The sequence below is a fragment of the Ischnura elegans genome, chromosome 4 (assembly GCF_921293095.1).
Source record: "Ischnura elegans chromosome 4, ioIscEleg1.1, whole genome shotgun sequence".
NCBI classification, from domain to species: Eukaryota; Metazoa; Arthropoda; class Insecta; order Odonata; family Coenagrionidae; genus Ischnura; species Ischnura elegans.
The window spans coordinates 100,409,958-100,433,931 of record NC_060249.1 but is presented as its reverse complement, the minus strand read 5'-3'; the positions used below and the strand labels follow the sequence as shown (position 1 = coordinate 100,433,931).

The 23,974-nt window shown below is 37.4% G+C and overlaps 1 protein-coding gene across 1 annotated transcript in view; it reads right to left on the bottom strand.

The window, feature by feature from the left end:
• Nucleotides 1-23,974, bottom strand: part of LOC124158207 (cytoglobin-2-like) — a gene marked incomplete at its 5' end in the record, with an annotated part of 57,914 nt that overhangs the window by 9,050 nt on the left and 24,890 nt on the right. Inside the window, one exon of the mRNA XM_046533395.1 lies at nt 4,789-4,909. Within this exon, the coding sequence (XP_046389351.1) occupies nt 4,789-4,909 (121 nt within the window). The remainder of the gene's footprint in view (nt 1-4,788; nt 4,910-23,974) is intronic.

The following is a 23,974-nucleotide window of genomic DNA, read 5'->3' as shown; positions in this document are numbered from 1 at the left end:
TTAGTTTTCCTGTGATTAATCCTCATCCCATACTCCTCGCAACGTTCGTATAACGCATCCACTAGAGCCTGAAGCCCCCTCGCTGTCTGGCTGATCAACGCTTGGTCATCCGCGAATCTCACTGATTTGAACATCATTCCTCCCACTTTTATCCCAGCTTCTAACTCATCCCACGCTTCCCTTACCATCTCTAACCACGAAACCATGGTTAGAGATGGTAAGGGAAGCCTCTTACCATGAAACTATATATATATATTAAATAGAAGTATTTAATTTCACGAATTCCTCTATTTTTTAGTTCGATACAATCTACATTGACGGAAGGAACTTGGAAGCTATTCATTGTAACATCCTTAATCGAGGGCTAGTTAGCAAGTGAAGGCAAGGTAAGCAAAATAAAAATTAAGGTCATCCGGATTTAAAAATTAAGGCAATCAGTCACAGTTTTTTAAGAATGCGAGTCAAGATATTAAGATTAGAAATAAGATAACATCTTAGATGTCTAATACACTCTACGTTTGTAAAAAAATTTCTCATCAATCGAAGCAAAATTCAATCACTCTGGTATTGGAATCTTTTAAAGGCTGACGAGGAAACATGAAATCACAAAGTCATGTTTGCAGAAATTCGATATCCATTCCGGCAAGGGAGCACTGACTCAAGGTGAAACTACAATTTCCTGGCCCAGAGTTCAAACATACATATATATGCCGTGCTAGCGCTGAAAATTAGTTGGCAGTGGTCGTATTAGGTTTTAGGTTCAGCAGCAAACTGGTTGTCTGAGTGTTTGGTGATTTTTCGAAGAGTGCGAGCCGTTTTCGGAAGGTTGGGAAAGGAATTAGAGAAATACGAATGGTGAAACAGAAACTGGGCCATTATAATGCGTAGATAATGGAAGAGTGGAGTTCTATGACGTTCACGGGAAGAAAGAGGCCTTCGGTGCATTCGTATTATTCGTATTCGTAGTATACTTCTTTTCACTCCATCATTTTTGTTGTGATTTACCTATGCATTAATTTACGATGCTAGTCTTAATTTCTCCATAGCTGGTGGTTGAGTAGTGAAAGAATAGCTCTAAAATAACCAGTAATTTGAAGGTCCGTGTCTAAAGTTTAGCAAGCATCTTAGTCTAAACGTATTAATATTTCTGGGAGCCACTTTTAACCAGGGAGAACGCCATAAAGCCTTTTCATTGCTGCTAATTCATGCAATTTAAAGCGTGTATTTAATTAGGAATGATTAATTTTATTCTTTTGGGAATGAAGCTCCAAATTGACTATTTGTCCCAAAATATCAATTGCATAGACAATTTACTATGCGTGGGTATATTTAAGGCCTTTACGAGAGTACCTATGGGTATAAGAATGCGTTTTGTGCTGATATATAATTTTAAAAAATATTCTTCATTTTTTTGTAATATGTTTTAATGTTATTTAGCCTCCGTCGCATGAGTTCACTAAAAATAAATTCAGGCTGCCTGATTTCAGCCCGCATATTCAATTGTCTCGAATAAATTTAATTATTAGCTAATTGATATTTAACTAATTTCAGGAAATTTAGAATGTTAGAAAATTAAGGAATTGGTTAGAGAAATACTGTGACGAAGTGACAAATTTTAAGATTCCCACTGGTGTACCGTGACTTTCGAAGGGGTTGGAATAATATTGGAGCGATTTTGCATTTTTACCGTCTATCTTTTCTTGTCAAATATTTTAATAATTGTGTGTAATAGGCAGTGGATACTTAACCAAATTTTCCAAATATATCTATCCTCATAATTCTGTTTTCCTTAAAGTATTTGCAGTTCTTTTCATTTGCAGCATAGTATTTCTCACTCGACATTAAGATAGTGCGGCTCTTTTCAATCGTTATCCGGTCCTCTAAGCTCTCCATCAGACTGCAGAAGGGTTGATTTAGTCAGAGGATTGCATTCCTTTGTTGAAATTCTTGAGGGCTTTGTCAAATTTGAGGAATATTCGCAAACGCTTCGCTTTATTTTTAAGCTTTATTAGCGCATTGGCACACCATCAAATACTTTCACGGAATAAGAAAATAGGATTTTTTACAATTTGAACAATGCATTGATTAAATTATAGTATGCTCGTGTTGCAGATTAAAATGGTGGTTACATATTAGATTTTTGTAATGATTGAGGCATTCAATAAACTATGGCATTCATCACTAATTGTAAGTTCATTGATATTAAACCTCGGTAAAAATAATAGTCGAGTCGAGCGAAAAAATTACCTAAAATATCTCCCTAGTGTATCAAGAGAGTGCAAATAAAGGAGAGGCTCTTGACCAATTTTGCAATTACAATGTTATACCAGTTGTGTGCTCACAATGAATAACGGTCATTCGCTTTGTGGTTTGATCTGGGGATTTCAAGCCATCTGTTAACTTCGGAAGCTCAAAGGTAAACCATGGAATTGAGATATCGCTGAGAAATGGCTTCGCGGAATCAAACTCTGAAAAGTGTTTCCTTTCTCACCAAGCAAGTACACTAAGCGGATGAAGGATAAACGATAAGCCCAAGGGTGAAAAGTTTAGCAATGTCTATTTTGAGGGAAATTCCGGAAAGTTTGTCGGCTTTGTCGGACGGCGAATGAAGAAAGAGGATTTAAACCTTATGGAAGCGGAAGGGAAGGAATTTTAGGGTATTGAGAGGTCTATGTCGACACGTGGACGGGGAAAGAATGCCCAGGGGGAGGAGGAGAGAGGCCGCGTGGGCGTAAGCAAGCATGCCAGTGAGTTGAATGGGGAAGTGCTCCGGGTAAGGCTGGGGTTAAGGAGATAACAAAAGATTAAGGTCCATCGAATCCTTTTGAAACCTTTCGAATTCTAGTGAGATTTCCTATGACATAAAAAAACATAAGAGCGATATTATTTCTCATTAAAAGTTCATTTATTGAATAAAAGTCGCGTATGATAGGATAATGGAGGAATGAATTTGTGAATGCGATCTTCAATGCAAGGGAACGAATCACTTCCACTGGATCGATCTTTTTTCGTGACGAAAATACTCATTTAAAGATTACGCTTTATTCTCATGCGCATTAATAGTAGGGATTATTGTCAACGTTTTCCTGTTAAAAAAATAAAATATACCTTTATATATAGTAAGATGAATTCGATATTGCTCGCATTCGTGTTCATAGTGGATACTCTGGTCAACATTTTCCTGCATCTCAAATGAAAGAAAATTACCTTGAGATTTACTGAAATGTAAAATTTTTATATTTTAAATGCAGCCATGTGTAATTATGGGACTGTTCTAAATGCCGTGGAAATTATGAGGTGATCACGAGTAATTCGTTTTGAAAAAGAGAGGTAATACGACATGAAGAGAGGGAGTGATTTCTCTAAATAAAATAATCGTAGTTCTTTTCACTTGAGTACGTATTTCTCTTTTTATTTTTTTTACTTAATCCGTTCCCGAGATTTACATAATATTCTTACCTACTGTAGGAATTGTTTCTAAATAACTTCAAATAAAAACGCCAAGTTATTTCCATGCAAATATTATCACAACAGGCAAATTATGCAGATGCCCTCATTGATACAGAATTTTCATCAATAGAATGATAAAATATTTCCATTGGGTGAAGTCGGAGACTGCCCTACGTCGTTTTCATGGTATCACCTGAAAATGTTGAAAATTTAAGCATTTACCATGCTGATGAGTCATTGCTCTAGGATAATAGTGGTATTCATCTTTGATTGCCTTCAAATGATGCGATTGTACTTCAGTAGGATTTAAATGAACTATCAATGAAGAAAGCTACAGATTGTCTCTTGGTCTGTTATATCTTTAATAAATCATTGCGTTTCTTGAATTGTTTGATTGAATTTATTCTACAAGATTCCCTATGACTACAATTTTCCCTTGTCCGTTAATAAGACTTAGTAATCGATATCTTGTTGGTCGTTCCTTGAAGTTTAAATGAATCTCTCTTGCTTATGATTGCTTTGGAATACGAGCGAAATTCTCTTAGCTGTATTGGCTCACGGACGCCATGGTTAGTATTTGCTGAAGTAATGACTGAAGTGGAAGACTTCTCTGTCTTATTTCTCTTGGAATTGCGGTTAATATAATATGCGGAACACACTTAATTAATGTTAGCTAGCGTGTGCTAACATGCGCTCTTGTCAGAATAGGCAGCTGTATAGTTTTTCACATTTTAGTGCTTGAGGTGTCAGGCATTTAATTATCTTTATTTTATTCTAATTTTCACGTGGGTAGACTGTTATATGATACGTTAATGAAGCTGCGGTGTTAACTAAACTTATCTTCGGGAATATTTGAATCTTCGGGAATGAAATTTTATTCCCTTTGCTGTGAAGCTATTGTGCGTAAAAGTTTATTAGCCTTTACTGGAGTCTTCGCTCAGAATCAATGAAGTTATAAATTTTAGTTGACACGTGAAATATAACTGTGATGAAATGCTAAATTCGAGGTTGGTAGGAAGGTAATGCCTCTGAAGACGTATACGACTTCTAGCAGTAGTAGGGTCAGAATTGAAAAAAGAATTAAGAGAAAAATCACATACTATTATTGCTCTCATTTACATGCTTATCAACGTAGTATTTTTAAATCCTTGGCTAAGATAATATTAGTTTTAACCAAATTGATTAAAAAATCCTTTCGTAAGTTAAAAATATATGAAAAATTCAACAGTATTCAACACTTGAAAATTACCCCACTTTTGATATTAATTAAAGTATTAAATCAACAATTTTAGGATGCATTTATTCTGAGGAGAACTGGGGAATAATGTTTGAACTTACGTCTATGTACTCCTGCTTTGCTGAGTATCCGTGGTGCTTTTTCCCCAGCTCTCTCAGTAAAACGTCCAATTTTTCCGGCTCATGTAGTCTGGCCACCGTCTTCTGCACGAATCCCATAACCCTGAAATGGAAAGAGAGTCAGTTAGCTTCATCGCCTTTCTGCACCACCACAGAGGCTCAGCTTCAGTGGCTCGAAATTAAAGATATTGACTCTCCGTCGCACCAGATGAAGTCGTTCAAGTCCACCAGCATTCTCTTCGTCGTAGTCCATAGTCGCATTCTGCCCGTTTGTCTTAGGAAATGTAGAACTTACTTGGCTACTTTTCTTTAGTCTTCTCTTATTTTTTTGTCGGGATGATTTTTACGAGTGAAGCTGTAAATATGACAGTTGTTGGGGTAAAAGACGTCTGTAATAAACGGATGGTTCGTAATAAATGGGATTGATCGGTGAGAGGGGAAATGAGAAATTTCTCACGGATTTGTGAAAAATACAAGAAAAATCGAGGGCGCATTTCTCTTCTGCATAAGTAGGATCATGTGCAACATCCTGTTTGAAAACGTGAGTAATGTTATAACTGATACTAATAGAAGATATTTCATAAGCGAATGTTAAATTACAGTTATTCCATATCCGTTTTTAATGGTTATCCATGCAGTTCAATACACAGGTACAGTTCAATTAGTGAGTATTTTGACCCGTCAAGTTATTAATTGCATTTAATTAAGTAAGTAACATTTTAAGTGAATATAAATTTTTATGCAACCAGTACATTTTTTCCACTTTGCGTGGTTTCAAACCAGCACGATTTTTTTCACGTATTATTCGTAAATCATTACCAGTATTACAGTATGCTAAAAAAATAGCTGGAGAATGGCTGCCTAGGGGCAGCATAAATATTGGATCCACTTATTTCATAGATGGGTAGCATTTTCAATAAAAGCTGGGTATAAATTCAGCGCTTCCCTTATTAATTGGGAAAAAAGTTGCTAATTTGATTAATTAATATCATTCATATGCAATATCAACCACAATGGGGTACGGGTGAAATTATCAATTTAAGCCTGCAATGAAAATGGGAGTGGAAGCGGTGGCATGAAAAGTATAGGGAAAACGACCAATATTAGTCAAAGATTTATTTATTTATCTCAATTACCCCCGAAAACAGCTCAATGTGGCCTTTACATCGGGAGTTAAAATAATCAACAACAGACGATCACAGTCACCCATGTCCTAGAATGGGGCAACCTATCCAGGCGGGACTCGAATCCGTGACCTTCGGTATGGTAGGCGGGGACTTATTCCCCCGCCACCGAGGCCGACAATGCGTAGTTATTAGAGTAGTTTTGCTAATTTCGTAGTTTCGATTGAAAAATTCCGATATTTTGTCATTAAAATTATAGCCACCGTGAGCTTGAGGGTCAAATAATTAAATTACAGTACCGAATCCTTGGTTAATCGAGGTCTTTTCTGGGATAATTTAATGTTCCTTATTTTTCCAAGTTCCAAGTTCATTATTTTTTACTTTTAGTGTTCTTCCAAAAACATTCACCGTTTTGCTTTTCATTGGATCCTGTCATATTAGCTCATGAAGTATTTCGTCGGATCCTTTGATATTTGGTCATAAAAGGGTGCGAATAAATAATCAATTTCTATTATATAAAAAAGCTGTAAATTTTAACACATAATTTTACTAACAACCAGTTTCGTCGCACAGCGACGTTAAGCAACGTTAACATGAAGCAATTTCACCAAGTCACGCCTCAAACCATCAATTTTAAATAATTTGCACTTCGTAAAATAATTAAAATTTAATAATTTTATGATTATATCATTCCTTAAGTTTTTTATGGTATGTGGCTCAGATGAATACAATTATGTGTCCGTTATCAGCTTTGCATATGATTTTGTGTAATTTACATTATGTAATATCAACTTTCTCTCAATTTTGGTGGCTTTTGACGTCTTCCGTTTCAACCGCCTGCGGAGTTAGAAGAAGGGAAAATATTGTGATTCCTCTTATTTTTGCATTAATTTTTTAGAATTTTAAATATTATTTGAGGATACGGTAACCTAATGGATATAAAGCTTGGCTTCTCACCTAAGGGTCCCAGTTTCAAATTCGAAATCCCCCAAAAATCCACCAAGAGGCAAGTTTTCTGATACGGTACTGGAACGTGGAAAATTAATATTAATTAATGTATATATATATTTATTTATAATAAAAATAACTATCCTAAATTTGAAAATTTTACCTCAGTAATTATTCAAACGTTTATATTTTAGATACAGTAAATTGCTTAAAAAGGTCTCTTCGTAAACATGGAAATTTCAAGATAATAATATAAGTTTTATGCGGGTACTACGCGAAGAATAAAGTACAAAATATGACTGGTTGTGAGGGAGTGATGTATTCGCTATTCCGTGAGCATAATAAAGGTCGTAAGGGTGGGAAAAAATCACGTCTTCTCGAAACGAGAGAGGGTAACTAAAACTATCGTTTCGGATCGGAGCGAAGACAGAAATTCGATAATGAAAAATGAGATCTCTCATTCCCTTTTTGCGTTCCTCGAAAAAAAAAATGAATTTGCGACATCAACGTGGGGCTCTGAATTCAAATGTGTGTCATCAGCACATCGTCAAGCATTGGAGCATGTATCTCCGATTCGTCCTGTTAGGTGGACGTATTAATTACTAATTTGAATCCCACTAATTATCAATTGATCAAAATTCACTTCTTTTCTTCCCCAAATTTGTTTTACGAAATTCTAAGCTACATAAATTAATGGAGTATTTATTTCTGTTTAAAATCATAGAAGATCGGGTGTGTTGGTTGAATGAAAACGGAAACATTTGAATGAGTCGGTTAATATTGTGATGACTTTACATTTCGTAAATGTTTTGAGCTTGATGAAGTGAATAAATACGTAAGTAGAGCCATTTCCAACTGATTGAACCCAATTTTATTTCTTAATAAGTGTTATTCAGGATTTATAAAGTTGCGCCCGTGTATCCAAGCGTTGTGTTACGAGACCCAAGTAATTACTGAGATTGCAATCAAAGGCCGCGGTGATTTTCCGGTAGTGTGATGACGATTCAGTTTTTGGTTTGGTTTTCCAAGCTCATTAACATTCTTAAATATTTTCAAGCAAACTTATAAATGCTTTTGATTGCACTGAGTAGTCCTCCGTTATAGATGATTGGCCTGTAAAATCGGCTTTTAATTAGTCTGCTGCCCCCGTACTGTTGAAGATTTGATTTGAGATATCAAATTATTTTGTTTTTAAATTTGTTGATTCTACGATTATATAACTTCTCAGTCTCATAATATGCTATGTTTGCATTCTCATTACTGTCCAACTATCCTAAGATTGGTTGGACGCAGATCTCCACTCATTTGTCCTATCAGCTAATCTTTTTACGACTACGTATTTTTTCTCTTCCACATCCATATAAATCTGTTTTATATGTATTTTTTTGCGATGCCTTCCTCTTACGCCGTTGCCATCTACTTGTTCCTCGACGACTGTCTTCATCGAGCCATCATGCCTTTAGATATGGGCCATTAGGTTATTACGCCTCACTATCAAGGTTTTAATGAGGCTTCTCTTCTCTCCTACTGTTCTTAGGACGTCCTCATTACTTTCTCGGTCGATTCATTTCATCTTGATTCAACCTCATCATTCTTCTATGGCACTACATCCTCATGATTGATCCTTATCTGTAAGTATATCTTTCTGTAGATGGAATGCTCTCTTCGCCTGGGCTATTCTACTGATAATTTCTTTCTTGCTTCTCCCGTCGCTAGCTACTTATCCTTCTTCCCAAATAACAGAACGTCTTTTTATTTTAACGTTAGCATTGACTCATTTTCCCTCTGCATATTAATATATTAGTTTTCTTTGTGCTTATTTTCAGCCGAAATGTACTTATTATCCTTCCCATACTTACCAGAATCTTCTTTAAATACTTCTCTGTCTCTGCTGTGACAGGTATGTCTTCGGAAAATGGGAAAACATAATGATTTTTCTCCATTTTCACTCCTCGCGCCTTTTCTTTGATTTTATTGATGGCTTCCTCGTTGTTATTTTTGAAACTTACTGGTTACAAAGCACAGCCTTGTCTCACTCCTTTCCTAATAGGGTAGTTTCCTTCATCAAAGAAAACGAAAGGCATTGATTGCGATTCGTTACCCACCATTAGTGTATTCATAATACACAAGTTATTTGGTTTTTGAAATACCGGTTTAGACGAATGGCAAGGGTCAAATTTTATCCTCATTTGAAAAAGGCCAGATTGGCGCCCATGCGATTCCACTCCACATGACGTCACAGGGACCTAGTTTCTACACGAGAGGATAGGAGTTATACATCGTCTGAGGTTACCAATGCATGCATGAGGCACAGAGCTCAGGGAAACATGTCTTAATAATCACCTATTAAAACTGGCTAAGGTCGGAAAGTTTTCTTCGTTTGATAAGGTATTAATAAACCTTTTTTAAGCCAAGCGCTACCATCCAGCGAGGTACTCAGCTACCCGCTAGCAGCCTGCGACGCATCAGCGCTAAGCCTCGCCTCAAGGTCACCTCACCGGGTGGGAGGGGTAACCAGAAATACGACGTACGGAGATATTTCCCGGCATTCATACTTAAGCGTCGCGTTTTCGCGCGCTTGAAAATTTTCACTTTTCATTTAATCGCGAAAAATAGATATTGTCATTTAAAAATCTAAAAGCGTGAAATACGTACTCCAGGAGTAATAATCTTTCGATTAAGGCAATAAAAAAATAATAGGAAACCACCCTATTCTTGCTTCTTTATGGTTGGGCCCTGATTTTATCACCTCTACTTGGCTGTCGCATAAAATGTGGATGATTCTCACGTCATTGTAAAGCTTTCCGATTTCTTTCTGAATTCCAAGCACTGAATTCTAATTCTTCGTTAAAAATTTCGCGGGTGCTCGCCATTATGAATAAAAACTTTCAAGGGATTCTGAAAAGTTGGGAATTTAAATTCTTTTATATAGGTATCTGTGTCAAGTGATGGGGGGAGAGGAGAACAATTTCAATTTCTACAAAAGAACAATTTCAATAAAGACACCGGCATTAAAATTAGCCGTACTTGGCAACCCTCAGTGAGAAAAAACAATCAGCAACCCACTCCTCCAACCTCCCGCTCCCCTTCCCCCACCACCTGACACAGATACCTACATAAAAGAATTCAAGTTCTCAACTCTTCAGAATTCCTTGAAAAAGCGACCAGCATCGGTCGGGAAACGTTGAGGCCACCCAAGAATTGACGCGGTGACATAGCCCAAAAGTTTTTTATTCATAATCACTGAATTCTAATTCACGCTGTCCAACACCTTTTCAATGTCCACAAACGTGGTTAAGTGACGAAATGGGATACCTTGATGGTCAGCATCGAAGGTTTTCGCCGAGCAAGTGAGCTCCCTCAAGCGATGAAATACCATTGATAAGAATAATAATCCTCCCTCAGTATTAAGTATTTGTTCTCTATGAATGCTGTAATCTCAAGAAACCCTAGCTGTCATGCAGAACGAGTGTACAGTTACGCATTTCAGCAGTCGTTTATTCCAGTCTCGTGGAGCGAGACACCACACCACGCGTGCAAGTGGTTCTGGAATACAGTGGCCATGTAGACATGCAAGGCGCACGGCGACGTGATCGGAGGAGTAAACGACTGCGGCCAAGTCAAAGGTGGCGGGGATTGTGAGGACAGAGGCGTATACGGGCGACATCTGGGGTTGAAGCCACGCCGAAATAGTCTCTGTGCGTGAGCGAGACAGGAGGAGGAATACATTGTGGAGGCTAGAGTTCTGGGGCTCCACAATAGCTGACTAGATTCTTGGCTCCCTCATCCCTAATCAATGTAGAAAAAATGGGAGTACGCAATTTATTCAACGTTCTATCGCACCAATTACTGTCAAACCCTTCGTTTAACCCCATCGGCCTCAAAATCACCGAGGCTTTATTAATCAAAATCGCATTTAGGATCCATAGTCTGCTGCGCGTGATGTAAAATGTTTTATTTATTTTTATTTTGAGATTCTCTGAAAATAACTCATGACTTAGCTCACGCAGAGACGAAATTTATGTCTTTAAATTTATTTAAAATTTTGTGCAAGGAATTGTAAGTATTTATTACAATTAATTATACGCTCGATTTGTCGTGGTGAAAAATCGAGCGTATTGCGTAAATTTAATCGTACCAATTAAAATTATAATAAATCATTTAGCATTCTCATATATTCGTGGTGTAGCCATCCGACAGTAAATTTTCTGATTAAATTACATGCCATGTACTTACGAGCCCCCATGAAATAATTCAGTTAGTCACTGAATCATTCGTAAAACGCGATCATTATCCCGTACCGAATATATGTTACGGTCATGTAAAAGATGTCAACAAAAATGTGGGCATATCGTTCCGGGTCATTATAGGTGGATCGTGACATTTAAAGAATTCAAATTATCAGCGAAACCCACTCTCTGCAAGAACTGTATTACCGATACGGTAAAGTGAAGTAGATTTTTCCAATAGCTTTCCCTTCTAATAATTCAGACCTGTATCTCAAGTGCCCTTCACTTACCACAGGCCCATGGTATGATTTTAGGTTATGAGGGACGCAACCAGTGTTTGTTGAGCGATAAGTGATTTGCTCATTGCGGAAGGAAGACGAATGTTTACGAGATAATTTTACAGGTGGTAGGGAGATAGTAGTAGGTTGGATGGAAGAGGGGAAAGGATAACTGGGGATACGATGGATGGAAAAAGGTGGGTTGATGAAGCCCCTTGCCACTTAATATGTTTACCTCCGTTGATATTGGCTCGCTTGAAATATACATCAATCACATAAATCTCCACCCTCTCCCTAACCTTATGTATGGCCTTGTTTCGTAAATTTTCTTGCGGGATTGAGGCCACCTTGTGAGGTAAATTGCGTTTATCCACGAGTGCCTTAGGGAATAATGGGATATTTGGAAACTTTTGAGGGGTTTATTGCGAAATAATGTCTCAGAGTTGAAAACGGAAATGACTGCTGAAATGAATGGAATTGGTTTTCCTCAGTCGTTACGTTCTTCCATTCTACAAGCCCTATGGTGGAAGCCCGGTACTGAAATATTTACGCAGGTAGGTAATCTTTAGAAAACGTAGAAATTTTTCTTGGATTCGGCGATTGTTTTTTATAAAAGAGTGGCTGTATTGCTGTGTGAAACAGTGTTTCTTTTACAAAAAATAGTCGCAGGACACAAAATAAATTCAACATTTTATTAAGATCGATGCTTGTATTTACTGTGTGACCGATCGAAACCGTTGGTTTTAAAGCCAACCATTGAAAAGAATAGTCCCGTCTTTGATGGAGTTACTGAATTGGACTAGCCAAAAGCTGAAAATTAAGAGAGGGATGTTTAACCCACATATTTAGTTAGTTGGATTCTAATATTGTAATACTATCGACGGAACAAGAATGAGCTCCATCTAAACTTGAATTAAGTTTTTTAGCTTTCAATTATTAGCTTATATTAGAAATATATTTGCAAAAATGACATTTATTAGACCGAGGAGAATGGAAGAATCCACAGCTTATGTTTTGAAGAACGGCTGTTGGGTTATCGACTTAATTCCATCTATAAAACAGCGGCATTTTTCTAGATCTCATGGTGATGTTTTCATTGCAACGTATTGCGATTTACGACATTTATCATTTAATAAATTAATATGATTATCAATGGAGCTGCATAAAGTAAAAAGAAGTATAGGGTAGGTATTTGTACAACTACAGAAGTGCCTGAAATAAATTTGTCTCCTCACACATTAGATGTTAGTGAAGGCATAATTATTGGAAAGGTAACTTGTAATCGAAATTTTGAATTATCTTAGGATGGTAAAATAAATGAGTAAATTTTTATTCAATAATATTAAATTTTTAATCAAGATTTTCCACTTTTAAGGTAATTTTAGCTATTTTAGCGAGTCCTTTCAATGGCAAAATGATCGAATTCACCCATGGGAAGATAAAATGGACTTTGGCTTAGTTTCCTTATTTGATCATACCTCACCTCACAGACTCCCTCGTTCCTCTATCGACTCTTATTTCTCGATATTTCCTCATAAAAATCTATAATCTATGATCGTATATCATCGAGCTAGCGCCTTTCCCATCTCTCGCACCATTTGCCACCTCATCACTTGTTTCCTCTCGCAACCAAACCCTCTCACGTTCCTTTCCCGTTCCCAAGTCCGCCAATCGCACGTATCCAATCACCGCAGAACCCTCATTCCCCGCGTTATAAGTATCCCGAACCCTTAGCATTCCAGACCACAGATGAATCATCTCTCTCTCTCTTTCTCTCTCTCGCTTTACCCCTCTATCTCTCCAACAACTCAGTCTTTAAATTTCTGGTGGAATTATGCCTTATGGGAACTGTATGCTCGTTAAAATTTTCTATGCAATCGTCATCAAGATTTAATTTCGAAGGTGGCCAGTGGGAAGCCTGGAAATTGACGAAAATCCCTCTCCGTGCTGTAGGCTCTAGCGAAGTTATTATACAATGTACGACTTCGAAGTTTGTTCAGTTGCATAGAAGAAGGATACAGCATTAAGGTTATTGCGACATATCTTTTGTGTTTGCTTTTGACGTCGCTGGAATAGGAGGAGAAAACCAGATCCTTCTTTCGTCACCTCAGAGCTAATAAATAAATAGAGCTATAACCAATTTACCAAGATTCAAACAGGGCAGTGGTTCAAGTTACCTCCTTTATGCATTTATTTTCTCACGGTATATGAAAAATGAACACTATGAAGTTAATAGTAAATTCACAATTGGCCGCGTCAAAATAGCCCGAAAAATAAAAATTAAATAGACTACCATAAATTTAAAAAAGCAAAATAACCTTCGTAGCCACTTTTTACGGGGGTATGGAACAGCTTTAATGTATCTCTGGCCTTCTTCTAATTGCATTCCTAGTGTTTCAGCATGCGCGAATTTTGAATTAATTCTCATAAAGGAGATATCAAATGTACCCTAAAACCTGTAGCTCATTTTCAATGAATGGCTATGATTACCATCCTTGATATTTTTTCAACTATCTGAACTTAATCTGATCGTATTCTATTCCATTCGGCTTAAAAATTATTATGCTTTAAAATGGAATAAACTGCAAATTCTTTATTACGGAGAATGAATCGTTTTACTTGGAGCTAAGATCAAATATGCTTTGCTGAAGCAGTCTGTGATCAAACCTTTTAGACTCGATAAATAACAAGCAAGGGATGATTGAGAACTGTGGGGCTTAATAATTAGCTTATGCCTTTCTAAAACATCTCAAATAACAAAAGGTCTCACTTAAAAAAAAATATGCATAACATAAGTAATTAATTATTGCCCCATCGCACAGTGGGCTAGAATCAAAAAAAGCTGGCCAAAACCTCAAAATCGATTTTTTTGAGCTAGGAAGTTGAAACTTCGCACACACATTCTCAAATAAATTGTGCATTACTACTCAGATTATTTTGGTCCTGTGTTTTCACTTTAACAGTATATGTGAGGTCAAAGTTGAGCAAATTTAGCGAAAAACGACCACCCTCGAATTTTTCTGAAAATTGCCGACTTTATCCTCGTGCAGTGGTTTTATAAATAGTTTTATAGAATAAACTGTTATACCATCTTAATTGGAACTTTTTATTCTTTCATTTGAAGGGTTTTTAAAGATTTTGTTTCATCAATAACCATAGATACATAACAAAATGACGGAGCCTGTTTTCAACCCATTTTTTTACATAAACGTAGAAAAAAAGTAGACATTGTCACCGGCTTACACTAAGTAACTTATATCATGTCGTTCTTTGAAGCTTCTTTATTGTGAATCTAAAGTCAAACCTTGCACCAATTTGCAACCCCGAATTTTAAATCGTTTTTTCGAACGCACGGACGACTCCGGTTCTGGCCGGCGGCGGCGGAAAGTACGGCGACGCGGCAAGCGAGTGGATGCAATATGGTCTCATTCACTTTTATGTGTGGATAACAGATATATTAGTGACAGAAAATAATCACCAGAAAGTAAAATTAATAAATATCGCTACGAATGACTCTCATTATGCAATCGCTGGGCACTGCAAGAGGTGCACTGAAAGGTTTCTTTCTTTGAGTGCATTCCGTGGAGAATGGACTTAAATCGCGTGCTTTAAGTGGGGAAACGGACTCTTTTACTAACTAACAAGCTCTATTTCTAGGCAAGAGCCCTCGATGATCCATGGCCTCCACTTCCTAACCTGCCATACATATTTAAAGGCCTTCTGACAACGGTCGTTTTATAGTATTGTTGTAGTGCCGAGCCCTTCGAACTTGTTTTTGGTTTGAACTCCTGCTAGCTTTAAAAGTTTCGGAAGGCATATTACTCACATCGAATAATGTATTCTTTCTAAGAAATACAGTTCATTTTAATCTATGTCTTATGCTCAATTTAAAGTATTGATTTAAATCTCTTACCTATATATCGACGTCATTATTCTTAATAAACTGCGCTGCTGACAAAATGGTTATTTTTCAGAAATATTTTACCATACAAACATAACACAAACAAAAGCATCACAATTTGCACTTTTCCCAACTAACATACTGCAATTAGCACTGTCAGCAATAAAAGATTACTGTTTTTCATTCACTATCTGACGAGTTTTTATCACTTTCATTGTCTGCGCTAAAGCATAGTTTTCCTTTTTCAAAAACAGATCCATTACATTTTTCGGCAAGCTGTGTGTTTCCTCCAGTTTAATTGGCGTAATTTTTGTCATTATCAGTTATGACATTAGGAGTTGTCTTCGGAATAAATCCCTATTTGTGGCCACTCGTGCCATTTTTCTAGTCAACCATTCACGGAATTTTCTCACGTCCTTATACCGTGCCTATATTGCTTCCCCTGACAGTTGTCGCAATTAAGAATGGACTCTTTTGCAATGTCAGCTCCGTGAATGAAGACCTTATGTACGGTTGGTGGCATAGCAAAATTGTATTCAAAGCGTCAGTGAGAGAGAGAGAGAGAAAATTAAATTTTTTGGAGAGGAAATCTAGAATAATTATGATGACTTTTGAATACTCGTGCCTGTTTCATGCTTCGCCCAACGAACAGCATTTTTTACCTAAACAAGAAGGCACAAAGGTGCTCACGAGGAATAATTCATGAGACATAGGCCCTCGTTCTCACGTGCGATTATATTGCGCATGTCCTAACTGCTGTCAAAGCCGTGTTTGCAAATTAAAGTGCACTTTATATTCGACACGAAACTTGGATCTGTGGAAATGCACGTTAATATTCGAGTCGCAGTAACAGAACAGAACCATTTTTGGAAACTTCTTATATAATCTCTGCTATAATAATTTCACTCGGGTAACTGAAATCATATGCTCGCGTCACTCTCTCATCGCTGGGGTTAATATTATATCCCTGGCATTTCAGATTTTCGAAGACCCTTACACCGAAATTGTGTGAGCTGCATGGAAACAATTACTTAGTGAGAGGGCCTCTTAATCTGACATAACATAATACTTGGGGTTGCATTTTATCCACTTAGCAAAAGTTCTTCTTGCCTCCGAGGATGGTCACTGTATCTTCCTTTTGCATTCGTTTTCCTCCTATTCGTTCTTTCGATACAACCCTGAAAACATGAATTGACGTCCATCTGCACTGGCTAAACTAGAGCAACATGTAAATTGTGCTGCATAAGGAATAGTTATTAATTGCTTTAAATCAAGAATATAAACTAAATAACCTTACTGGATAAGAATAATGAACTCTTCAAGCACCAAGACAGTACTTGATTTGGGAAAATTCGGCAAAATGAAGTACTGTATTGAGCCATTTTCCATCACGTTTAAGGAATATATTAATTGTTATTGTTAAAAAGTTTATTAGTTAGTAAAAGAGTCCGTTTCCCCACTTAAAGCACGCGATTTAAGTCCATTCTCCACGGAATGCACTCAAAGAAAGAAACCTTTCAGTGCACCTCTTGCAGTGCCCAGCGATTGCATAATGAGAGTCATTCGTAGCGATATTTATTAATTTTACTTTCTGGTGATTATTTTCTGTCACTAATATATCTGTTATCCACACATAAAAGTGAATGAGACCATATTGCATCCACTCGCTTGCCGCGTCGCCGTACTTTCCGCCGCCGCCGGCCAGAACCGGAGTCGTCCGTGCGTTCGAAAAAACGATTTAAAATTCGGGGTTGCAAATTGGTGCAAGGTTTGACTTTAGATTCACAATAAAGAAGCTTCAAAGAACGACATGATATAAGTTACTTAGTGTAAGCCGGTGACAATGTCTACTTTTTTTCTACGTTTATGTAAAAAAATGGGTTGAAAACAGGCTCCGTCATTTTGTTATGTATCTATGGTTATTGATGAAACAAAATCTTTAAAAACCCTTCAAATGAAAGAATAAAAAGTTCCAATTAAGATGGTATAACAGTTTATTCTATAAAACTATTTATAAAACCACTGCACGAGGATAAAGTCGGCAATTTTCAGAAAAATTCGAGGGTGGTCGTTTTTCGCTAAATTTGCTCAACTTTGACCTCACATATACTGTTAAAGTGAAAACACAGGACCAAAATAATCTGAGTAGTAATGCACAATTTATTTGAGAATGTGTGTGCGAAGTTTCAACTTCCTAGCTCAAAAAAATCGATTTTGAGGTTTTGGCCAGCTTTTTTCGATTCTAGCCCACTGTGCATCGTGACGAGTGTGCTCTAGCTTTAAGGGTAGACATATATTTTTCGTTTCATCGTGGCTGAGAAGCCTCAATTCTTTACATGTATCCCTATCAAAATTATGATAATAAAGGTGGTAGATTTAATATTTTCCTTGGAAAATTGCAACTCGCGTTTGGTTTTAAATGAAGACTTCATTTACTTAAATTAAGACACATTAAAATTTCATCTCTGATCCACACAATAGCTATGATTGACCCCACGGAGGTCTCGGCACCTCGTATTGTAATTTTAAAATATACCTATTACGGATGAATGCGGTGTAGGTAATCGTATCCCCTCTTGAGCCATATTTATCGAGGCTTAAGTTACCTTAACCTGTGCAATCTAAATGTGGGCATAATTTTCTAGAAGAAATTCGAAGTATTTTAAATAAAAAAATTAAATTAGATTTTCACTGAAATAATGCTGATGGAGTGAAAAATTCTAAGTAATGATTTCATTGAGACCAATGAGTCTTAAGCCTTCGGCCATAATGATCCTTAGTCTTATTTCCCGTACCAAAATACGGTTGAAATTGCTGGTGACTCATGGCCCAAATGCTATTGTGAGGGCGAGGAGTTCTTAAATTGCCCATAATGCGCTGTGTAACCGCGTTAGGGTGACAATTATTCGAGTTCACTCCGGATTTCCCCACGCTTCGGTAATTTGGCGTCGGCGCGGTCGATAATTGCATCTTGGATAATGCCATTAGTTTCTTGGCCCCCGCGCGGTCATTTACTTTGTCTTCCAGGGGCCAAAGGGGGTGAAACATGGGGCACTCCTACCCCTGCCGTGATCGATCCCCACACCCCTTCCGTATCCATCCCTCTGTTGCCCCTTTAACCGAATCATTACCTCACCATCCTCTGCATCGGCAGGCTAGTGCAGAGTCCTCTGGATGGATATCTACACTACTCCCTCACAGGCGGTGGCCATGGCTTTAGTCGTCGCATACGTCATGGGAAATGAGAATTCCACCATCTTTGATCCAACGTTTCCATAGAGTCTCAATGGGGAAAAGTGAAAGTAACCTTCTTAATTAATTTTTTCCTTAAAAACGCGATTCCCGACATTTTGGGAGATCATAAATTATAATGAAATCAGTCTGGACACAGTGAGAACATTTACCAATAATTTATTAATTAGAAAACGTGACAAATTGCAAATCAAACGCTCATCAGTCAAGTTTTGATTTTTTCACGGGACTTTCAAAACCATTATGCTCCATTTCCTCTGTAAATAAAGGAAAATTCTGCAGAGTGACTGCTTAACTCTTATACTTTCATACAGTGAACAGGATGTGAAAAAAAACAAAAATGGCTTAATGCCACGACTCAACTATATAATGAATTATCGGCAATCGAGAGGCCTCTCGCTTAGTGCGAGAGGAAGACGGAAGAAGGAGAAAGTCATAGTTATATTGGAGGAGGAGGAGACTGTTATATAGTGGAGGTTCATTGGAACGGCGTCGGACAGAGGATTACCAATCGGAAGGCTCGGTTCGGATTCCGGTGGCGGCGAAAACTTTTATTGCCCTCTCTCTTAGGAGAGCAATTTGAGGAAAGCTCTCCTCAATCGATGAGGTGTTCAACCTTGCCGTCATTCGTTAAGGGCTGTCCATTGCCAGCGATGGGATTATTTCCGCGTTTCATCCTTTCCTTTCACATATATTCTTTATTTTAATTTTTTTCTTAAGCCTATTCGTGATTTGCCTATTGAATGGCAATTTTGAAACTAACACCTAACTAACTAACACTAATTTGTAAGGTTAAAATGATAAGCTTTAAGAGAAAGGCTCCGGAAGTAAAGTTAAGGCCCCATTAAAGAGAAGTAGTGAATGCTTCACTGTATGATGAGGGTCTTAACTGTATATTTTTCTTGTAGAAATATATGCTCACCATCAAAGCCAAACATATTGGTGTATTAGACTAGACAATAAGTTTATTGATTGGGAGCATCCTTGAGATCCCGTAGTGCAAGATTGTTCTTTGATTTATGATCGCGATGCATGGTGACACACATTCAAACAATAGGCGGATGATTATAACACTACCTAATGCTATAATGCTACAGTATTGTGGATTCAGGTGTGAATTTTTACAGCTTGAAAACATCATAATAATCACAGCCCTCAGATCCCCGATCAACCGCGCAATGTTTTTAAGTGTTCGCTTCATGGTTAAGTTTCGGAAGACTTAAGAGTAATAACACTTTTGCGAACATCTCTGTATGAGATAGAGCTTGAAAAAGATTCATGTATTTTAAAAAATTTCGTAGTTGGATATCACCGAGTCATCAAAGGAATGCATTTAGTGTTTGAGACAAAAACCTTTATTACTGCAGGTGATGTAAACAAGATTAATCTGAAAACCATTTTCTAGCGCTCACGTTGCGGTTGGAGGTTTAATTTGGCCGCGTAGCACGATGGACGCCTTGCGTTGTTTGCTGCTGACGCGGCAGTTTACCAAAACTGACACTTTGCACGAGGACACCAGCTTGATGCCTCATGCGACGCACACATCTGGGCCCGGCCCATTCTTCATCCACCTCATTTCCAGAGAGGAGAGGAGGAAACGGTGCACTTACGTGCCTCTCCCTTGTTTTTCCCCTTCCTCCTTCATTCCTTTTTCCCACCACTCTGCTTTTTATGTCATTTTTCTTCTTCTCTTCTGATCCTTCGATCCTCTATCCCAGAATCTAGTAGGAATGCCTCCGGATCCTCCCCGACAAAGCCGTTCGTGTTGCTCCATTTCCAACTCCCATCCTCCTCCCGTTCTCAGCGTGTCCTCCTGGTCTCCCTTTCCTCCGCCAATCCACCAATCCACCATGTGCCTTACCTACAGAGACCTCTACACTTTCCCCTCGCCCGTTTCCCACCTCAATTTTTCTCGTCCGCCTCTTTTATCACCGAAGCCAGGCCGTGCCAAGCCTTGTCGTCAGTGGGGGCTTACCCTCTCTCCTCCACATTTTATATCCCTCGTTCCACCCCCTATCGTTGTTGCTATGGCTGCGCACCGTCCCTTTAAAAAGGATATCGTACAAAGTCCTGGGATTTTTTTAGCTCACATCACCGTGATAGATTGGCTGTTTAGTGATGCTTAGTTTTGTTTAAAAAGAGGAAATAGGTCGAAAAATATGAAAACATTATATGGCCCAACTAAACAAATGTTCATATTGAGTGGCATTGGCGGACACTTCTCGATAACTACCTGACGATTGAGTGAAGCTGTTTTTATACTAAAGGCAATGTTTCGATGGGAACATGGATGGACTTGTTCAGGGAGATCTCAGTTTAAATTTAAGATACGTTAAATTTAAGATACAATTAATTCGTATCACTTTATCTTGACGAGCCTTTTATTGGTTTGACTCGCTTGAATCGTTTGAAACTTGTGATATCTTATGGAAATTTCAAGTTTTATTTAATGGATCCTTGTCAGCATTTACTTGTATGTGAATTTTGAAAATTTCACCTAATCGCTCTCTCAAATGAGTATTTTTTATATCTGAGATTCAGGCAAGTATTTGAAAATGTATACTTCATACTTTTTGAAAATGTTTTTACATTAACGGAAGTAAAAGAGATATACGTCGACAAGAAAAAATAGAACCGATCGAGAGTGAGTGATGCATCCTCTAAAGAGGCGAAACCATTTGCCGAAAGAGCAGTGAACAATGCAGGCAGGAATACAATAAATATTAATAAAATTGTTTTCGATAATATTTTTTTGTTTTCCTATTTTCTCTGCTTTTTTTACACTGTACGATTTTCTATGATCTTTTATTCAGTCTGAAAAACCCCATTAGTATGTATCCCGTCATCTCACACTTAAATGGCATGGATCAAGCAATATTACTCGGTAGCCTAAGTATCATTTATGCGTGGTGATATTATAATTTATGTTACTTTGGTTTAATCGACATCGCCTTTATTTATGTATGATATTCTGTATGATTTAATATTATTTTTTAACGTTATTTTAGAGATCTTTATATATGATTGAATGTCATGAGTCACATTTTTATAGTTATTTCTTATCACTTTATATTTTTAAGTAATGGATGATATTTAGTCTTAGATTTATTGGCATGATAGTACTTTTTAGGCTACTTGTTTAAGGCATCTGAAAAAAGCTGCTTTACCAAAGTTATTAAAGAAATTCTATCACATATATTACTCTTCAGGGCACAAAAGAATTCTTGTATAAAGACATAGGGATAAAAATTACACCCTTATTGCTTTTTATTTTTGTTTTTTTTTTATCTCGTACTTTTTTCTTCACGAATACCATTGTGAGACGTGGTCGAGAGAAAATTACGACATTCCACTCGGAGGGTTAGAAAAACGCCGACGACGAGCATTTTCTAAAATTCTCTGCGGTCGGAAGAGCTTTTTTTTTTAGATCGTGCACTCACATAAACGCTCAGGCTTTTTTCACTAGGCCGAAAGGTGCTAGGTTTGTCACTACTTTTAATCAATGTGTATGCGCTGGATGTGACTATGAGCCGACTAACAGATTCTATGCTGGTACTCCGTAATAATTAAAATAGCAGTGAAAAACTTTAGAAATTATTAACATTTGTTTACAAGTCTTAAAAGAGAGTTATTTTACTTCGCCTCACATGTGAAACGATAAAAGCTATTCACTTTTCTATTAAAACCATTGATTAAACGCTCTGAACTAAGTTAAAGGATATCGCAGTAGGCCTTTCATAATATACTGCTTTCTTGTCGAATAGGCGTATGTGGGTAACTGTTTCAATTTAGAACCGGCGCCATTTTTTCACTTATATTTTTGTTTAATATTTAAAATTACAAGTGAAAAAGTCTAAAAGTATCACTTTTTTGTTTAAATATCATTTAAGTTTAAGTTCAAAAGTCTAAAAACATTTTTTTAAATGTTTATTCGAAATTTCTAAATATTTTAATTTCTAAATCATCGATATGATTTTTCTTGAATTCCATTGCTTCGTTGTTATAGTTATCTTGAGGTATGGGCTAAGTAGACAATAAATTATATTTCAAGTATGCCTACGAGGCAAGGATTACAGTTTTTTTTAAGTAAATGAGAAAAAACATTCATTAGAGTTGCTTAATATTTTCATTGACGTACAGTAGCTGTATCAAACACCTCCATTCGTAGTATTTCATTTTTTGGCTGGGTGAAATTGATTTTGAGCCCTTCTGGATTCTTCTTAAATGTCCTGTAAATGGCTTTTCTCTGTTTCCTACGTCGCCGAGACGTATTCAGTGAACCATGAGGGGCGAGATTTATCTATAAATTTTTCCATTTCTTTCGTAGTTTCATTGATCGTAATGTGCCAATGGTGAGAAGAAACGAGTCTGTTTCTGAAAATGGGACATTTCCTCGTATCAGGACTAGAACAACTGGCAATACGAAATGGGTTTTTCTTTAAAACGTGATGTACAATCAAATCACCATCTTCGATCGAGAATTTTGGCTCCAATATTCTCCGCTTAGGTTTTACTTATTGAAATTTCTTATAATGATGGGTTGATTAAAGCAAAGGTATTCCGATGGAATTCCGACTTTTAAGTCCCTCAAATGTCACCACTAGATCTCTTTCGTATTTTTCTAGGTCATAGGAAATGGATTCACATAAGGTGTATTTTATGATTCAGTCGCCAACGCTCATGACTTTTCGAGACAATAGCAACAGAAAGTACAGGGAAACTCCTAAATTTACGCAACCCGCTGCACTGCAATACACCGTCAGTGATCTTCGTCACAGCAACGGAGTGTTAAGGCCGTTTTACACGGGGCGCGCGCTTGCACAATCTGACGTGAGTAGGAAAGAGCAGTCAAAACTGCGTCGTGTAAAGCGGTGAATTGCTAGAACACATGCAAGAATGCGTGAACGTGATGTGGCAAAATAGCCCCTGTTCTAATTCCGCTAATGCATTCAAGCAATTCCACGCCATTTTAGAAATTAATGCAGTTCTAACCTGCGCAATTCCGTGCCCCATGTAAAACGGTCTTAAGGGTCTGTTTCTGCGCTGTAGGCTGCATAGGAGTTTTCCTGGTGCTTTCCGTAGCTAATACCTTGAAGAGTATTGAGCGTTGGCGGCTGAAACATAAACTATATCATGGGTACTATCCATTTTCTATCACCTAACAAAATTTGAGCAAGATCGGATGGTGATACTTGAAGGAATTTCCTTGCTAGTTGAGATAATGCCACCTGAGATAATTCCACTACTATTTTAAGTTACTCGATCGGTTTTAATTTTTGATGATCAGCATTGTAAATGGCTGTGATAGATTTGATAAACCAGCTACCGCACTATAACACAATCAATAAGTTTCAGGTAGGAGAAATACTACCAAGGGTCACTGCTAAAATCCTCCTCGGTCGGGAATAATATCGATGGGCACTGTGCCCAGTCACT